Raw genomic sequence first — 15400 nt, 5'->3', positions numbered from 1 at the left:
GAGCTGAAAATCAGCTACCATTAGCTAGGATTGGCACCACACTGGACTCCTATCCCACACTACCTGGTTGACCTCTTAGGGACTATTTTTCACTTTCGTCATATGGCCAGAGGACATCACCTGCCTGTTATAAAAACCTGCCTGATATTACATTCCAGTGGTTTCAGTTGACTCCAAACTGGCTGGGTCCTACAGTGGGTGGATGATCTGCTATATCAGATTAAGCTTTTATGTTGTTGGGGCAATTAGAGATGGTAATAAATACTGCCACCGTTGCATCCCAAGAACCAATACATAATATAATAAACAGGACCTTCCTCTGAACTGCTCTCAGTCCATGGCCATTATTTTGTCAGCTCACCGACGTTACTGTCCGCTCACCTTATCAATCTGTTTCAGCCGCTCTTATGATGAAGTAACACCACATTGAAATACAGATCAGCCATGATCTAAATAACTGTTACAATCTTCATAGAGACCGATAATGATTTAAAAAGAAATTCAAACTTCCAGTTATCAGCTGAAAGGATGACACGTCAAGATTTCACATTTTAAAATAACTTTTACTGTATAAATAACTAAAGACAAAACATTATTTCCTTTTTGTAGGTAACTTAAACTTTAAACACCGAAAGTAATTTGCCCCGTTTTACCTTTACCGACAACCGAGACCCCAAATTTGTTATGTTACTCAGTCTCTTAAGTAGACATTCATTTCTCTTGGAACCAATCCAAAATGTTTCACAGCTCCCAAGTGTTTTACATATGTTTCCTTTTCCCAATACTATCCCACCGTGTGAGTTTTCCCTGAGGATTCTCCCTCTAGCATCAGCTAGGCGAACCCTCCAGCCGGGTTTTAACCCGTCGCAAACTAGGCTTTCAAACTGAGCACAAGCGCCCACCTTCATTCCTAGTGGTGAACGATAGAGTTGGAATTTTCTCTGCTTAAGGTGCAGGCTTGGCCAACATCAATTTTCTTGCTCTCCCGCTCCCATTAGACAGGAGATCACCCAAAACCAAAAAACTGCAATTGCCCTTCTGTCTATGATACCTCTGTGGTTATAGGGGAAGCCTGTAATCTGATCTCAAAATGGTCAACCCTCCTCTCCATGGCAACAGGAAGCACACAATTCCTGTACCCCAGTAGAAACAGCAATCAGCTATCACTAATCACCACTGTTTCTCACAATAGAAATAAAGGGACAAGTTCCAGCAGTTCATGTCCTTATGCAGCAATACCTAGACAACATTCAGGCTTGGGCTGATAAGAAGCAAGTAACATTCGGGCCAAATAAGTGTCAGGCAATGACCATCTCCAACAAGAGAGAATCTAACATCTTGACATTCAATGGCATTACCATCACTGAATCCTCCACTTCAACATCCTGGGGGTTACCATTGACCAGAAACTGAACTGGACCAGCCATACAAATACTGAGGCTAGAAGAGCAGGTCAGAGGCTGGAAATTATGTGGCGAGTAACTCACCTCCTGATGTCCTAACCCTGTCAACCATCTCCAAGGCACAAGTCAGGAGTGCAATGGAATACTCTCCTCTTGCCTGGACCTATGCAGCTCCAACTCGAAGCTCGTTCAGGACAAAGTAGCATGCTTGATTGGCACCCATCCACCACCTTAAAAGTTCACTCCCTCCACCGCCGATGCACAGTGGTAATGGTGTTTACCATCCACTACAGTAATTTACCAAGGTTCCTTCGATAGCACCTTCCAAACCTATGACCTCTACCACCCAGAAGGACAAGGGCAACAGATGCATAGGAACACCACCGCCTGTAAGCTCCCCACCAAGCCACACACCATCCTGACTTGGAACTGTACCGCAGCTCTGCGTTAACTGTTGCTTGGTAAAATTCTTGGAAGTCCCTTCCTGACAGCACTGTGAGTATACCTACACCACATGGACTGCAGCAGTTCAGGAAGGCAGCTCACCATCACCTTCCCAAGGGCAATTATGTATGGACAATAAATGCTGGCCAAGCCAGTGACACCCACATCCTGTGGACAACTAAATTTTAAAAGTTATTTACAGCTTGATGCCAATAACACCTTTTTGAGTCTTAGGAGACTTAGGGTCTTCTCACTGTGGTTCGAGAAACAACTGTCATTGTTCCTGGTGTTAATATCTGGTGCCTCCCTTACAATAACACCATGTGACTCTCAATCTAAGAACTAAACCACCAAGGTTTACTGTCAGGTAGACGCCATTCAATTAACCTACATTTAAAGATACCGTTCCAAACCATGATAATCTTAAAAACCAAGGGCAGAATTTTCATCTTGGTGGGTAGGCATGTGCCCAAGCTGCTCAAGTGTGAAATGACACGCGATGATGTCAGGTGAGCGTCCCGACGTCATCGCGCAGTCATGTGATAGTTCAGTCAGTGGGTAGGCGAAAAGGCCAAACGGCCTTTGCACATTTTAGGAAACCTCATCCATGGACAGGATGAGGTTTCCAACAGCAATTTAAAATAGAATAAAAAATTTTACATTTCATTCATAACATGTCCCTGCTCATGTGACAGAGTTATATTAGGGGACATGTTTTTAACATTTAAAAATTCATTATATTGTTTTTCAGAACTCTTCATCTCCTCTGTGCCTCAGGGAACTTCTCCAGCACGCATGCGCAAAGTTCCTCGCTCACCCTGCCCGCCCTCCTCCCCCCACCTCACCCACACAGGCAACACTGAGTGCTGCAGCACGTGTTTTTTGCTGGGCGGGCCTTAATTGGCCCGCCAGCGTGAAATCGTGCTCCAGCCCTGGGCAGCATCCCAACCGCCCCCGCTCACCCAGCAAGGGCAAAATTCTGCCCCAAAAGATATAGTCGTAAATCAGAATAATCATATAACTATCACACTTGAAACAGTATGTCTGTGCTGATTTAGAAGTATTGGGGGCATAAAGACATCTTGGACAGTAGCACAAAACAAGCAATAGAGATTGCAGTTTGTTTTATAATCCCGCTGGATTGAAAAGATTTGTCTTTTTTTTTATTTTCTGACCAGCTAATGTATAAGATGTTGAAGTATGAGAAAGTTCACGAGAGGTGCAAGCTGCGACTGAAGCTGAAGGACATTGGTTACCAGGGTCTGACCTCCTTCCTGAATGATTTTCCTGCCTCAATGTCACTTATTCGGTGCCTGTCAGAACAGGTGCTATGCTCGGGTAAGTACCTGATGTCACCTCAAATTCCCACTGATTGACATAATCATATCACTGTTCTCACCCTAAATAAAAGACCATTTCCTTTTGTAATTATCTAGCATGGTTGGAAACTACTAATTTTTTTGCAGGACCTCCAAGTCTAGCTGTTTCCCAGATTCACCAATGCTTAGCAAGTTACGAGGACAGTTTGCATAAACTTGGTTTGTATCCCCTTCAGTATAGGAGATTGAGGGATGATTTGATCAATGTGTTTAAAATGTTAAAAGGATTTGATAGGACCGTTTTTAGCCAGTGAAATACTAAAGTGCAGTCACTGTTGTAATATAGGAAATTTAGCAGCCAATTTGTGCATACCAAGAGCCCACAAGCAGCAATGAGATAATGATAATGAGATGGTCTGTTTTTAGTGCTGTTGGTGAGGGATAATTGTTAGCCATGACAATGGGGAGAACTCTCTTGCTACTGTCCGATTAGTGCTGTGGGGCCTTTTACATCACCAGGAAGGGTTTAACATCTCATCTGAAAGATGATTTTCATTGGTAAAGATGATCAATTTTTTCCTCTTTTTTTTAATGTTGGCTTCTCTTCTCTTTTAAGATCCCGTTCCAAATTACAAGGACCTGATTGCTGTAGTTTATCTGTCTCACAAAGCAGACTTAACTGTGCGACTGGACGTCTGTCGAAAGGCAAGTGAAACATCAGATCGCAACGTCCATGATTACTATACACAATGTTAGGCTTTATAATTGGGTATACATATGACTGATATATGCGGAATGTTACATAGACAGGAGCATTATACCAGCAGTGTTTTATATATATATATGTGGGTTGTTCTACCCAGCAACACAGTATATTCATATTTGACTTGTGAATCACATGTAGTCATGGTTACAGTACTGGATTAGCAATCCTGAGGTTGACAGTTCAAATCCCACCATGGAAAATTGTAAAATTGAAATCAATAAATCTGGTGTTTTTTGGACAGGCACCAACATACCCTCATGTGCCTTCCCAGAAGGAGTCATAGGACAATAATCAGAAGCAGGGACTCTGGTATCTCTCATTTTCTGAACCCAGAATTGCCAGATTTAACACTCCTAGCATTGGCCCAACGGGCATCATCTCTTAAAGACACTGTTCATTAACCCAGCAGAGACCAGGGATAAAGCTTAGGGTCTGTCTCCAGTAGCCGGCAGCACCCATGGAATTATAGCCTTGGAATTATAGATAAGTGCTGCCTTTTAAGACCAAAGCATTAAAAATAAGTAATATTTTATCTCTACTCAGAATATAATTCATCTTTAATGAAAGAATTAGACAAGGTTGGAATAACAAGGCAATATTTTTAATGGTAAAAGCAAAATACCGCAGATGCTGGAAATCTGAAACAAAAACAGAAAATGCTGGAAAAACTAGTAGCATCTGTGGAGAGAGAAACAGAGTTAACGTTTCAAGTCCATATGACCCTTCTTCAAAGAAGGGTCATCTTTTTCAGGGAAGAAGGGTCATACGGACTCGAAACATTAACTCTGTTTCTCTCTCCACAGATGCTGTTAGACCTGCTGAGTTTTTCCAGTATTTTTAATGGGTTTGTTCTCAGGATGTGAGTGATGCTGGCAAGGTTTACTTTTATTGACTATCCCTAGTTATCTTAAATGGCTTGCTTGGCTTCTATAATAGACATTAAGAGCCAACCATAAAGACTGGACAGAATCTGAAGGATATTGATGAGCACATTGGGTGTTGAACACAATTTGGGAACTTTCATAGTCATTTTTTATCAGCTAAATAGAGAACTGGGAGAAACCAAAAGTGTTAGAATAAAAAATAGTGCAGAAATCAGAAGGATCAACTGGAAGAAAGTGAGATAGTCTGAGCGCACTTGTGTAAATACCTGGAACATGGCAAATTAAGTTTGGAGACCTGCAGGCACAATTAGCTTGATTATGATATATTGGCAATAATGGAGCCCTGGCTCAAACAAAGGGAGTAAGGAAAATTAACATTCCTGGCTACAATGCAATTAGAAAAGATAAAAAGCAGGTGTGGCTATATAAATAAATGAAAGCCAGTATGGATTTCTTAAAGGCAAAGCACGTTTGATTTATTTGAATGAGTTACTTAGTGAAGGTGGAAGACGGTTGTATGGTTGAAATTTGATCAAGTGCACATCATAGCTTTGTTAGCAAAAGTGAATCCTATGAAAGCTGCATGGATATGAAAATGGCTAAGGAATTGGAAATAGGGAATACTGATGAACAATAATTTTTCTGGTTGGAAGGAAGTGCTCAGTGGTATTCCTTAGGAGTTGGAGTTAGTTTTTTATATATACCAATGACCTGGACATGGATGTAAAGGGCATGATTTCAAAATTTGCAGATAAAATAAAACTTGCAAATGTAGTAGACAGAGAGGAGAATATAGAAGGTGACATAGATGGGTGGAATAGGCAGAAACATGGCAGATGAAATTTAGTGCGGATAGGTGAGGTAGGAAGAATGAGAAGAAGCAATGGTGCAGGAACAGAGACATCTATAAATGTATGTACACAAGTCTTTGAAGTTGTGTGCAGGAACTTTGCGTTTCTAAATGGAGGCATAGAGTACAAAACCAGAAAGTTACTTTCAATCATTAATAAACGTTGACAAAAACAGAAATACCTGGAAAAACTCAGCAGGTCTGGCAGCATCGGCGGAGAAGAGCAAAGTTGATGTTTCGAGGCCTCATGATCCTTCAACAGAACTAAGTAGAAATAGGAAAGGGGTGAAATATAAGCTGGTTAGTGGGGGGGGTGGGGGGGGATGTTGTTGGGACAAGCAAACAGTGATAGGAGGAGATAACCAAAAGATGTCACAGACAAAAGAACTTCTTTTGTCTGTGACATCTTTTGGTTATCTCCTCCTATTACTGCTTGCTTGTCCCAACAACCTCACCCTCCACCCCACCCCCCCACAACCAGCTTATATTTCACCCCTTTCCTATTTCTACTTTGTTCTGTTGAAGGGTCATGAGGACTTGAAATGTCAACTTTGCTCTTCTTCGCCGATGCTGCCAGACCTGCTGAGTTTTTCCAGGTATTTCTGTTTTTGTTTTGGATTTCTAGCATCCGCAGTTTTTTGTTTTTATATTAATAAACGTTGGTTCGGGCTCAGCTGAAGTATTGTGGCTAATTTTGGGCACCATACTTTAGGAAGGATGTCAAGGTCTTAGAAAGGGTGTAGAGGAGATTAACCGTTAACTAGAATGGTGCCAGTGGTAAAAGGCAATGAAGAGACTGGAACAACTGGGGCTGTTCTCTTTAGAGCAGAGACTTTTAAGAAGGGGCGGAATTTTTGGTGCCCGCTGGTGGTGGGCATGATAGGTGGCGTGAGCGGACAATATGGCGTTTCACAACAGCGGAAAGGCAGGCCACGATTTTCCATGTTACCCACCATCAGTCATTGGGAACCTCATTGTAATACATCAGCATATCATTATCAGGCCATCCCACCAGGCGCTCACAACCTGCTGGATCATCCATCCATACCAATGTGTTTCACAACAATACAGAGGTGACGTGCACTTGGCGGCCTGCACTTTGGGTGAGCTGGAGGTGAGTGCACAGCAACGTTCTGCAGAGCTCGCCAGGGTCACCTGTTGCTTTGCAGGCTTCAGGGGTGCCGGGGGGTTTGGGGTTAAGTGCCGCTCTGCCTCAGAGGTGACTTTTGAGGATGAGGGGGAGCGGGGGGCAAGTACAGCCCTGCCTCTGAGGTGACTTGTGAGGGGGAGCGGGGGCAAGTGCAGCCTTGCTGTTGAGGAAACTTGAGGGGGGTCAAGTGCGCTTTGCTGTTGAATATAGCGTACAAGCAGGGTGGAGGGGGTAGGGTGGGCGAGGGAAGGGGAAACCTGTAGAAAGTGACCATTCCTCTGCAACTGAGACAGTTCAAGTACAGCCACATTGATATGATTAGGGTCGGGCTCCGAGCTTATCTGCCCACTCAAACATCGCAGAGGCATCAAAGTGCCACCAAGTTCTCCAGAGATCCCTCCCCACCCCCGCACAGACTGCAAATTCATGAGCACTTTATTGGACTGCAAAGCAGTTGGACTGCACGCGTTGTACAACCTCCTCATTAAAGCTGGCCATGTAGCAGTCACTGCTGGAGGTGCTCACAGCCCCTTTCAATGTCAGCATCCCGGTTTGGACCAGTTTCCCCCATGGTTCAAGCTAACAGGGCAGCCAGACAGCACACTAATCTCTGGCCATCCAAGTGGTGGCCAGCACTCTCTGGGAAGCGTTAAGGGATCGTCATACTTAACCAGGACTGGTTCTTAGTACACCCATGCTAACCACTTGTGTCTCTCTTTAATGCAACTGGAAGAGTACATCAGGAACATGGAGCCTGGTGAACTAGCTGTATGGCATGATGGCCTTCAGAGCATGAAGAAGACAGAGGAGAGAGCAACTGAGGTTCCTGGCTAAGCAGAGGCAGGAGCAGCAACCTCAGGGTGAAGGGATGGGTGGGGCTCCCACACATGCCACCCAAAAGCCACAGGGAGCTGTTGCTGGTCGGCCCCTAGCGACACCCAGGGTCTATTGACCCTGTCTTTCATTCCTGCAGATGACCAAGAACCAGTGTTGCCGAGGACTGCAACATTTGGCGCCACAGGGACATAGAGGGCATCCATTGCCAGTGGCTGTGAAAGTGGCCGCTGCACTCAATTTCTATGCCAGTGGCTCCTTTCAGAACAAAGAAAAGTACAGCACAGGAACAGGCCCTTCGGCCCTCCAAGCCTGCGCCGATCAAATTGCCTGTCAAACTAAAATATTTTGCACTTCCGGGGTCGGTATCCCTCTATTCCCATCGTATTCATGTATTTGCCCAGCTGCCTCTTAAACACCATTATCCTACCTGCTTTCACCACCTCCTTTGGCAGCGAATTCCAGACACTCACTACCCTCTGCGTAAAAAAACTTGCCCCACAGATCTTCTCTAAAGTTTTCTCCTCTCGCCTTAAATCTATGTCCCTTAGTAATTGACTCTTTCACTCTGGGAAAAAACTTCTGACCCTCTACTCTGTCCATGCCACTCATAATTTTGTAAACTTCTATCAAGTCGCCCCTCAATCTCCGTTGCTCTAGTGAGAACAATCCGAGTTTCTCCAACCTCTCCTCATAGCTAATAACCTCCAGACCAGGCAGCATCCCGGTAAACCTCCTCTGCATCCTCTCCAACGCCTTCATATCCTTCTGGTAATGTGGCGACCAGAATTACACACAATATTCCAAGTGTGGCCTAACCAAGGTTCTATGCAGCTGCAGCATGACTTCCCAGCTTTTATACTCAATACCCCTGACTACGAAGACAAGCATGCCATATGCTCTCCTGACTACCTTATCTACCTGTGTTGCCACTTTCAGTGACCTGTGGACCTGTACACTCAGAACCCTCTGCCTGTCAATGCACTTAAGGGTTCTGCCATTTACTGTATAATTCCTGCCTATATTAGACCTTCCAAAATGCATTACCTCGCATTTGTCCGGATTAAACTCCATCTGCCATTTCTCAACCCGAGTCTTCAACCTATCTATATTCCGTTGTATCCTTTGACAATCCTCTTCACTATCTTTAACTCCTCCAACCTTACTGTTGTCTGCAAGGTTACCTTTGTGGGATCTCTCAAGCCTCCACCCACAAGTGTATCTATGAGGTCAGGGATGCCACTTTGCGAAGGCACACAACCTTATGTATTTTGCCTGGGACCAAGACAGCCAGGATGCAAAAGTGATTGGATTCACCCAGATCTCGGGTTTCCCACAGCTGCAGAGTGTAATTGACTACACTCATGTGGCGCTCAGATCTCCGTCGCAACACACGGTGGAATACATCTACCGCAAAGGCTTCCATTCGCTGAATATGCAGCTGGTGTGCGGCTATCAGAAATGCATCCTGCTGGTGTGCACATGGTTTCCAGCAGATGTGCACGAAGCCTACATCCTCTGTTGGTTACAGGTCCCTGAAGTCTTCCAGGATCCACAGAAGCTGCATGGGTGGCTCCTTGGGGACAAAGGCTACTAGCAGAGGCCGTGGCTGATGACACTTGTGTGGCGGCCTCAGACAGTAGCAGAGTGACGGTTTAATGAGGCCCATGCTGCAGCTTGCACCTTGGTGGAGCAGAACATTGGGATGCTGAAGGTGAAGCCTGGACCCAGTCTGGTGGAGCCCTGAAATACAGTCCTCAGAGGGTGTCATAGAGTTATACAGCACAGAAACAGGCCTTTGGCCCATCGTGTCCGTGCCATCAAGCACCTATCTATTGTAATCCCATTTTCCAGCACTTGGCCCATAGCCCTGTATGCTGTGATGTTTCAACTGCTCGTCTAAATACTTCTTAAATGTTGTGAGGGTTCCTGCCTCAGGCAGTGTGTTCCAGATTCCAACCACCCTCTAGGTGAAAAATGTTTTCCTCAAATCCCTTCCAAACCTCCTGCCCCTTACCTTAAATTTAGACCCCCTGGTTATTGACACTTCTGCTAAGGGGAAATGTTTCTTCCTATCTACCGTATCTATGCCACTCATAATTTTGTATACCTCTATCAGTTCTCCCCTCAGCCTTCTCTGCTGTAAGGAAAACAACCCTAGCCTATCCAGTCTCTCTTCATAGCTGAAATGCTCCAGCCCAAGCAACATCTTGGTGAATTTTCCCTGCACCCTCTCCAGTACCATCACATCCTTCCTATAGTTTGGTGATCAGGAGGCACACAGTACTCCAGCTGTGGCCTAACTAGCGTTTTATACAGCTCCAACTTAATTTCCCTGTTCTTATATCCTATGCCTCGGCTAATATAGGCAAGTATCCCATATGCCTTCTCAACCACCTGATCTACCTGTGCTGCTGCCTTCAGAGATCTATGGACGTGTACACCAAGGTCCCTCTGATCCTCTATACTTCCTAGGGTCCTACCATTCATTGTCTATTCCCTTGCCATGTTAGCCCTCCCAAAATGCATCACCTCACACATCTCCGGATTAAGTTCCATTTGCCATTGCTCTGCCCATCTTACCAGCCCGTCTATAATTGTCCTGTAATCTAAGGCTTTCCTCCTCATTATTTACAACACCACCAATTTTTGTGTCATCTGCGAACTTCCTGATCATAGCTCCAATATTCATGTTTAAATCATTAAATCATAAATCATTAACACTACAAACAGGAAGGGTCCCAGCACCGATCCCTGCCGGCTTCCAATCGCAAAAATGACCTTCAGCCATCACCCTCTGCCTCCTGTGACAAAGCCAATTTTGGATCCAATTTGCCAAATTGCCCTGGATCCCATGGGCTCTTACCTTCTTGACTTTTCTTCCATGTGGGACCTTGTCAGAAGCCTTACTGAAGTCTATGTAGACTACGTCAACTGCACTACCCTCATCTACACAACTACTCACCTCCTCGAAAAATTCAACCATTGCATCGTGTCACGCATTGTCGTCGTTTGCTGCGCCCTTTACAACCTGGCGCTCCCAACGGGGAGATGAGCTGGCTGAGGAGGAGATGGAGGAGCTGCACGTCTCCTTCGATGAGGAGGACGCCAATGGGGATGAGGTTGAAGAGGTCCTCAGAGGCAACGATGACGGGGAAGAGGACTTAGAACTAGCTAGACGAGGCAGGCACACTCAGGAGGCCCTCATAGCTGCTAGATTTGTGGAGGATGAAAACAACATGATGATCACTGGGGTGACCCCATAGTTCCTCACATCGCACTTGTGAACGTTTGACTCCAGTCTAGCTTATGGCAGTGTGAACACCCTCTATGAGAACGCTCCTGTCATGGAGAGGCGATGGAGGGCCTATTAGTCGCTCGATTACAGGAGGATGATGACAACATACATTAAGGACACTCTATAACTCTTCATACAGCCTCTGAGAATGTCTGACTCCTGTCTGGCCGAGGGCAGCTCACTTGCGCTCTGAGATCAGAGTCATATCATAGAGACGCAGCCATGAAACTTTAGAAGCATTTGATGCTTTATCCGCTTTTAGCACCTGAGCCCTTCAGAAGCTGGAGCACATCATCAGTGGTCACAGTTGCAGAAGAGATGGGAGCCAGCCCCTCCTTAAAGGTGCTGAGAGCACACCGAGAGAATGAGAGAACTCTGTGGTGCCTGCCTACTACATTCTGGCAGCAATGACAAGTGCCACTGAAGTGCAGGCATCGGTAATGTCTCCAAGGGGTGTGAGGCTGGACCATCACTTTGATCGGAAGGCTGTACAGAGCACAGGGAAGAGACCCTGGACTGAGACACCTGCCTTTATCTTGTGCAGAAAGATTTTACATCTGAGTGACAAGAACACTGCTCATCAGAACAAGGAGCTAAAGGCAGGGAGACATTCTTGGGAGTTTATTGACAATAGAACAGTATGTACAAGTGATTAACACCCATGCGCAGGCTGTGCAACTAATTCTCCTTAACTGTCCTAAACCTGCCATTAAATCTTGGTGCTCCTCAGACACCCATAGCAGAGGAGGAGGCAGCCTGCTGACTGCAGTGCCCTGCCTGTGATGACTTTGGTGGTCTTCCTCTAGAAGGCCAAGACTTGGAGGGCCCGGCCTGCTTTCGGGGTCCTGCCGTGTGGCAGTGGCACCCTCCTTGGCCTGTGGAGCTTGAGCTCCTAAGGCCACAGGAAGAGGGGAACCGGATGGGCCGGATGGCTCTTGGAGCCACCTGGATGGATAGGCCCAGAGTGTGCACCTGCGGACCCTCCTCCCTAGGGGTGCCCAGGGGCCCCAGGCTGAATCCTTGAGGAGCAGGGGTAGCTGGAGTGAGACTGAGCTGCCTGGCACCCCTTTCGTGAACACACTGTTGGAGGCCAACTATGGCATCAGCGATGGAGTTGAGCCTGTACAGCAATGCAGGAACGACGTCCTGGACCAAGGTCACCAAGGCAGCCACCATCCTACCAGTGATGACCTTGGTGCGTTGACATGTCTGCGCTACCACCTCAGACTGATGGCAGACAGACTCCCCCATCATGCCTTGCAATCTGAGGAGTGCAGCGGACATCCCTTCCTGATGTTCCTGAGCTTGCCTTTGCAGCTCCAGCAACTATGACATGACTGAGTCCAGAGGCTCATCATCTGACTCGAACTCAGCAAATTTCTGGCCTCTAGCAGTCCTTTGAGTGCTGGACACCTGGGAAGTCCCTGCTATCGGCTGCAATGGATCTGACAGTGCGATGTGCTCACCAGATTGTGATCCTGAGGCTACTCTAAAGCTAGGTCCCACCGAGGTGTGTGTCTCTGTGCTGGTGGAGGGTGTGGGTGAGCACTGTGACGGGACGTCAAGGAGGGTGCCTTGAGATTTGTCTTCAGAGGTTTCCTCAGGGCTTGATTGGAGACCCTGGATCATTGACTCTGCCGGCTATTTGGCAGATGTGCCTGCGAAAGCAAGGAGAGATAATTAGTGCATGGCAGTGGCCTATGAAAGAGGACACATCACTCACGGCATGGTTGTCTGATGGATGTTGCACTGCTGGATCCTCACTTGGTAGAGCACTGCCGACCTCACCGTCAACAGAGATCTGGACTAGATCCTTGCTGGGCAGCTGGATGGCTGTGTTTTCGAAGACTGAGAGGACCTTGATTTCAGGCATTCCGCAACCAGTCTGCGAACTCTCTCTCTTGTGTGCTAGCTTGTCCTGCATGGGCGGAGAAAGTGTAAACAGAGTGCCTGCCAGGCCAGATGAAAAATGTGCCTGGCCTGTGTGGGTGGTGACTGGTCCCATGGACGGGATGAGGACAATGACAGTAAGTGTGAGAGAGTGAATGGTGATGTCCCTTGAAGTGAGTGAGGGCCCCGTGGATGTGTGCTGAGTTTGAGAGTGTGTATGCTGAGAGTGATGAAAAGAGTGACTTACCCTGGCGGAACGGAGGAAATCATTCATTCTCTTGTGGCACTGGATGGCTGTCCTCTTAACTGCATTGGCACTGACCACCACTGCCACAGCCTCCCAAGCTGAATTGGTCATGTTGCTGCCCATCCTGCAGCCAGAGCAGGGGTACAGGACATCCCAGCGGGCCTTCATGGCATCCAGCAGTTGCTCGAGGGACCCGTCATTAAAGCGGGGGAGCTGCAGTCTTCTTGACTTTGAGGGCCATGTCTCCTGGGCAATGGTGAGTTGGAAGCAATGAGCGCTATGCTTGCAGCTGGCCTTTAAACATAGCGCCTGGTGCCATGCAATGGTGGGCGAATGAGGAGCCCACCCACCATGGAAACAGCATGTTTCCTGGGAGTGCATAAACAATGAGGCGGACACAGAACGATATGGCGTGAAAACCCGCCATCCCTGTCGGCAGGCAGCACGCCGTTTCACCCGCCCACTTTGAGCAAATTTGGGAAAATTTCACCCAAGAGATTTGATCGAGATGTTCAAAATTTGAAAGAGTTTTCATATAATAAATGAGGGACTTTTTCCAGTGGTGGAAAATGGTCAGTAACTAGAGGACACAGATTTAAGGTAATTGGCAAAACAACATGAGGAAAAAATGTTTTTTTTATGCAGTGAGTTATAATGATCTGGAATGTACTGTCGGAAAGAGTGGTGAAGCAGATTCAATTATTCAATAACCTTCAAAGAGGGATTTGATAAATACTTGAAAAGAAACGTATGCTGAACAACCGAGAAATGGGACTATTTGAATAGCTCTGTCAAAGATCAGGCACAAACACAATGGATCAAATGGCTTCCTTCTCTGCTATATGATTCTAGTAATGTTGCAGTGCTGGAGGAAGTTACATAGATAGGATGGGGTGAAGCCATGGATGGGTTTGAACATAAGGATGAGATTCTTTAAACCGAGATGTTGGTGACCAGGAACCAACATGAGTCAGTGAACACAGTGTTGATGGGTCGGATGAGTTGACAGCTTCTGGGTTGCTTTTTCAATACCACACCACCACACTGCCATACTCAAATGATCATAGGACTCAAAGATAGCTTTGTAATGTTCAAAGCCCTCAACCAAGATTGGGGATTACAGGGCAACAGTTTCCCTGCCACCAACACCATCAAAGCTGATCTGAACAGTGGATCTTTCCAGATTTCCATAGAAGGGAATGAGGTTAATTGATAACTTGCAGAAAAAGAACTACATTGATATATGTTGAGAATCCAGTTTGAGGGTTATAGAGACAATAATAGCACTATTTAATTTTTCTCTTAGGGAAGGTAGAGGAAGGATAAGTGTTCCTTGAAATAAGGGGTCAGCAACAATGATGGGAAATGTGAAGATAGAAGTTCAAGTTAACTTGTTACACAAACTCTATATAGAGGGGTTTGTTGGGTTCAGTAGCCTATTCTTCCACCATTATTTTCTATCTACTTATTTTGGTTCTAAACTATCAATTTTCTTCTAGCTGTTCCATCTGATTTACTCTCAGCAAGACATTGTTCGCCAGTTAGCAAAACAGGCTGGATGGCAGGACAACTTGACCAAACTCTATGTGAAAGAATCATACGAATCTCGAGAGGCCAGTCTATCAAGCTCGTTCAATAGCTATTCTATAGACTTACTTAAGAACTCAGATCAGAGCCAAGACTTCATCCAAGAGCAAGGCAAAGAGCTGATCAATCGCATGAATAGCCAATCAGACTTCCAGGACTCTGAGGTCTTTCTCCCCTTCAATAAAAATCTCAATGAAGACATTTCAGAAGGGCAGTCTGACCTCTCCATGTCTCCTAGCTTCCCCTCCAGCAAGATGAAGTCCTATGATTCCTTTAACTTCAAGTCATTTGATTCCTTGGACCGCACAAGTCACTCCTCCACCAATACAATAGACATCCCAGGCTCGAGTGAAGCTATCCTCTCCGACATTTCTGAAGATGCTTTTTACCAGCCTTTGTCACCTTTCACACTCCCTTCCTTTGACTTGGGAACAGAAATGGGGAGTACTAGTTCCTTTACCACCATGGAGAGTGGTAACCTGACTCCAGTCAGCACATCAGAAACGCCATCACCTTTGGAGAATTTCAAACCCTTCCCAGGGATTCGGACATGGAAAAGCTCCAGTCTCTCCAACGTCCTGGATGACAGTAGCTACCAGGAAAATCTCCCCAGTGACGATGCTTCCAACACCAGCAATCCACAGGTATTGAAGCGTTCCTTGGTTTTGTGACAGTTTCTCTGCACAATGCATTCAGTTCTGGGCATTGCACTCAGGAAGGATATACTG

General features: G+C 46.0%; 1 protein-coding gene across 4 annotated transcripts in view; it reads left to right on the top strand.

Annotated features, from left to right (window-relative positions):
• Window positions 1-15400, top strand: part of nbeal2 (neurobeachin-like 2) — a 271817-nt gene that overhangs the window by 166834 nt on the left and 89583 nt on the right. For all 4 annotated transcript variants that reach the window (XM_041189748.1, XM_041189750.1, XM_041189747.1 and 1 more), the window contains 3 exons: window positions 3026-3185; window positions 3783-3871; window positions 14585-15316. In XM_041189748.1, the coding sequence (XP_041045682.1) occupies window positions 3026-3185; window positions 3783-3871; window positions 14585-15316 (981 nt within the window). The remainder of the gene's footprint in view (window positions 1-3025; window positions 3186-3782; window positions 3872-14584; window positions 15317-15400) is intronic.

Source organism: Carcharodon carcharias, chromosome 6 (assembly GCF_017639515.1).
Source record: "Carcharodon carcharias isolate sCarCar2 chromosome 6, sCarCar2.pri, whole genome shotgun sequence".
Lineage (NCBI taxonomy): Eukaryota > Metazoa > Chordata > Chondrichthyes > Lamniformes > Lamnidae > Carcharodon > Carcharodon carcharias.
Note: the sequence above shows the minus strand (reverse complement) of the source record. Positions and strands in the feature narration are given on the sequence as shown.